Source organism: Nicotiana tabacum, chromosome 24 (assembly GCF_000715075.1).
Source record: "Nicotiana tabacum cultivar K326 chromosome 24, ASM71507v2, whole genome shotgun sequence".
NCBI classification, from domain to species: Eukaryota; Viridiplantae; Streptophyta; class Magnoliopsida; order Solanales; family Solanaceae; genus Nicotiana; species Nicotiana tabacum.
In genome coordinates, this window is record NC_134103.1 from 84,241,765 (window position 1) to 84,245,822 (window position 4,058).

The 4,058-nt window shown below is 32.0% G+C and overlaps 1 protein-coding gene across 1 annotated transcript; it reads left to right on the forward strand.

Annotated features, from left to right (window-relative positions):
* The first annotated feature begins 1,379 nt into the window (after nt 1-1,379).
* Nucleotides 1,380-3,777, forward strand: LOC107793358 (heavy metal-associated isoprenylated plant protein 3). Its single transcript, XM_016615688.2, has 5 exons — nt 1,380-1,534; nt 1,629-1,779; nt 2,114-2,349; nt 2,509-2,596; nt 2,951-3,777. The coding sequence occupies exons 1-5, from the start codon at nt 1,526-1,528 to the stop codon at nt 3,439-3,441; spliced, it is 975 nt and encodes a 324-aa protein (XP_016471174.1). The 5' UTR covers nt 1,380-1,525; the 3' UTR covers nt 3,442-3,777.
* Nucleotides 3,778-4,058: the final 281 nt, after the last annotated feature.

Here is a 4,058-nt window from a genome sequence, read left to right on the forward strand (position 1 = left end):
GTACTTATTAGCTATACTTATTTTAGCATGACCTATAATATTTTTTGATTATGTTAATTTTTATTATGGCTTATTAATTAGCAATATTTGATTTATGCTATTTTATTATCGTTGTTATTGAATATTTTAGTATAATGCTACTATGACTTATTCCATATAATTATGTTATTTTATTGAAAAATACATTATATAGTTGTATCTTACTAGGACTAAAGAAATATTTAGAGCACAAATTACATATTTGGTGCTATGAAGGCGTTACCAAAAACAAATTCGAAAACCCGAAAAAAGCAAAAAATTCAAGAAAAATCGAGATTGAAAAACTCGACTTTGTTGGTTTGATTTGGTTTATAGATTTTAAAATTCGATACTATTGATTTGGTTTGATAATTGAAAAATTCGACTCAACCTGACCTATGTACACCCTTACTGATGTCAATTAATCATAAAATACAAACTAAACAACAATTTGTATTTTCACTCGCGATCTCTCACTCATACAAATCAATACTATTGTACAATGGATAATACAGGTATAAATATATTCATTCCGTTCCTTTCAAGTTAATTAATTGTGATTTGACTCTTGGCATTTTGACATCTATGGTCTTTTTCTTTGCCTTCTAAAGCTTAGCTGTATGTTTCTGATATTTTCAATCCAATGATTTAAAACTATACCTTTTGAAATGGCTATCAGCATATAGATAGCCACTTCTACTGTTCACTCTAATTATATTAGAAGAAGAAAATGCATAATAGTTATACTAAGGAAAAGAATTTTTAGAATATGATCTCGCGTATTAGAACTTAAGAGTTTTATATAGGAAATTTATTAAGAAATGATTCCATTAATCAAGATAAAAAAGGAGATATAATAACATGTTATTTACATTTTCATATGATAAGCAAAAACTCCATTGGCATCACAAATAATCCGACGTATTAGTTCTTGCATAATTTACCTGTGAACCCAAAAATGGCCCTTAAATCAATATACAAATTTGGTTCAACATTACTAGTAGTAGAGTTCTTAGTTTTGCTTATTCTCATGTAACTTATAATGTTAATTACACGTGTTAAATAAATTGATAGTATGATACTCTCTCGTTTCACCTTTAGTTATTTATTTTTTACGGTGCACTTCCTTTAATTAAAAAAAATATTTTTAGTGTAGTAGCCAGAGAACAGGTGAAGTATAATTAATTATAAGCCATATATTAATTTGGTTATCCTACAAATTAATTAAGTTAGAATGAAAATAGGTCTAGAATATTAGGGATAGGAATAGAAAAAAGGGAAGGTGAAGAGAAAGGTAGTAGTCAAAGTTGGCTGGTTTGTCACGAAAGCAGTCAGCAGAAGTAATGAAACCGTCTTCTTTGTATCCACTCTGGCAGTCAGTTTCCTTTTCCTACATACATCCATATCTTCACACCAATTCTCTATATATTCTTCCATTTGCCTCCTTTTTCTCTCTTCAAACTTCAAACCATTCCATTTAATTCGTGTCATTTATCCTCTCAAACAAATGGGCGAGGTAATTCATTAATTCCATCTTTCATTTCCCCTATTTGCAATTTCTTTTTCTTGTACTACTTAAACTTAATTTTCTTCTAATTTTTGGGTTTCAGAAAAAAGAAGAAACCAAAGTTAAAGGAGCAGAGAAGAAGAATGAAGGCGGAGAGAAGAAGGGTGATAACACTGCCACCATAGTGTTAAAGCTCGATTTGCATTGTGAAGGTTGTGCCAAGAAAGTCAGACGTTTCATTCGCCACTCCGAAGGTAATTAATTAATTAATTAATTTGTCTGGTTTAGTGTTTGGTTTCACACGATTAAGACTTTGACTTTAAGCTTCTAAATTTTAAGATTCTGGTTTCTTAAATTTGCCGGAACATGTACTTTTCGGAATTCTCAAGGAACCATCATTGTTAGTTTCGAATTTGACGATCGAATACATAGCTTTCAGTAATATATGTGTATATATAAAACCAGCAGTCTGCTTAGCAGTGATCTTTTTATTTATTTTCCAAAGGCAATTTTTAATTTGATTTAATCACTAGTTTAAGGTAGAGTTTTAGTTTTGGGCTAAATGAGTTTGTGGTGATTTAAATGAAGGTGTGGAAGACGTGAAATCGGACTGTGAAAGTGGAAAATTGACAGTGAAAGGGAATGTGGACCCCTCATGGCTCCGGGAAAGGGTGGAGATCAAGACCAAAAAGAAGGTGGAGCTGATATCATCGCCGCCGAAAAAGGACGGCGGCAGTGGCGGCGCCGGTGGAGATAAAAAATCTAATGACAAAACTGAGAAAAAGACAGAGGACAAGAAGGACGAGGAGAAGAAACCTAAAGAGGTAAAAACTAAAAAACCTTGTGTAACGTACACCTCTTCATTTTCGTTGCTAAATTAATCCTCAAGTAATTAATGTTCTGAAATTAATTAATTCTTGGACTAGATTAATTGAATTATGACTAATTTGTTTCTTTTTATTATTTTTTGTGTGGTTTTTTAGCCTCAAGTAAGCACTGTGGTGTTGAAGATTCGGATGCACTGTGACGGGTGTGCACATAAAACAAAACGAATTATAAAAAAGATTAAAGGTAAGATACACTGAATCGCTTTGATAAGCTTATTATGGATATTTTTGTTAATTATCGTGTATCTTGCAACCATCTTCTCAATTCCCAAATATTTATATTTGAATCCCAATATAATGATTCCCTTCTCGTGAGATTATTATTATTATTGTTCCTAGTTGCAGAGGTAGATCTATAATTTTAAACTTATTTATATTTACTATTTGTTGTAATTTTAATAAATTTTTATATATAATTTATTTATCGCGTCAAGATTTTTAGATTAAGATGAACTTGATGAACTCGGTATTTCTAGGCCATATCCTCCCTCCTTTAATGGTTGACTATGTGCTTATTATTTACCTTTTTTTTGGACAGGGGTACAAGAGGTGACTATAGAATCAGAAAAAGATTTGGTCACGATAAAGGGGATAGTGGATATAAAGAAGCTAATTCCTTACTTAACAGATAAATTGAAGCAAAATGTTGAAGTTGTTACACCAAAGAAAGACGATAGTGGTGGTGAAAAGAAAGGCAAAGAGAGTGGCAATGACAAGAAGGAGAAAGAGAGTGCCGCCGCCGCCGAGAAAAAAGACGGCGAATCGAAAGAGAAGAAGACAGAAGTGATCAACAAAATGGAATACTATGGTTACAACTCAAATACATATTATGCAATGCCTATGCATAATCAAAGTCATATGAATCAAGATTATGGCTTGACAACGTACGATCCACGTTATGCTCATACAGGCTATGCGGTAGAGTATGCACACCAACCACAATATGCGCCACCACCTCCTCCACCAACGTATTTAAACGCACCGCAAATGTTCAGTGATGAAAATCCTAATGGTTGCACCATCATGTGAATGACACGAACTTTTAAGTAAAGTACGGAATGAGTCTTGTCTACGAAGTAGAGCGACATTAGTGACCTCATTTTACTTGTTTCTGGCAAAGCTTCTAGCATTAAATAATAGGAATTCTAGCTCAGCTAAATTGTGAGTAAATCAAATACATAGAAGCTGAAAGTATAGATGTATGTGAAAGCGTTTATATGAGGATAGAGTTTCTTTTCAGGAAATTTTATTAGACTAGTTAGAAACGGCTAAACCACCGATGGTGGATTAGTAGGTGTTTATTTATTTTGACTTGTATGTCATTAATTAGTAGTTTACTTATAATATATTCAATTTTATTTTAAAGATTTATATAAATTTCTTTATTCTCTATGATTCGAACGAATAAATATAATCCTTGAGTTTTAATTTGTGGTTGGTAAGACAATACTTGGCGCATAAATTTCTTCAGACAATGTTTTATATATGTTTAATATCTTGTCCAATACAAAATTGGTTTGTTAGATTGGAACATAACTAAGGACATTAGAATATGCTAATATCTAGTCACTTCTGATTTGTACGGCATTGGTAGGTGAATTCATCTTCAAAATTACACAAAACTAAATGGAGAAGATAAGGATGGC

Bases quoted from the DNA above. Each gene is read 5' to 3' on its own strand.
- LOC107793358 (XM_016615688.2), top strand. The intron at 2,350-2,508 runs GTAAAAACTAAA...GTGGTTTTTTAG, and splicing joins AGGAGAAGAAACCTAAAGAG to CCTCAAGTAAGCACTGTGGT. The intron at 2,597-2,950 runs GTAAGATACACT...TTTTTTGGACAG, and splicing joins AATTATAAAAAAGATTAAAG to GGGTACAAGAGGTGACTATA.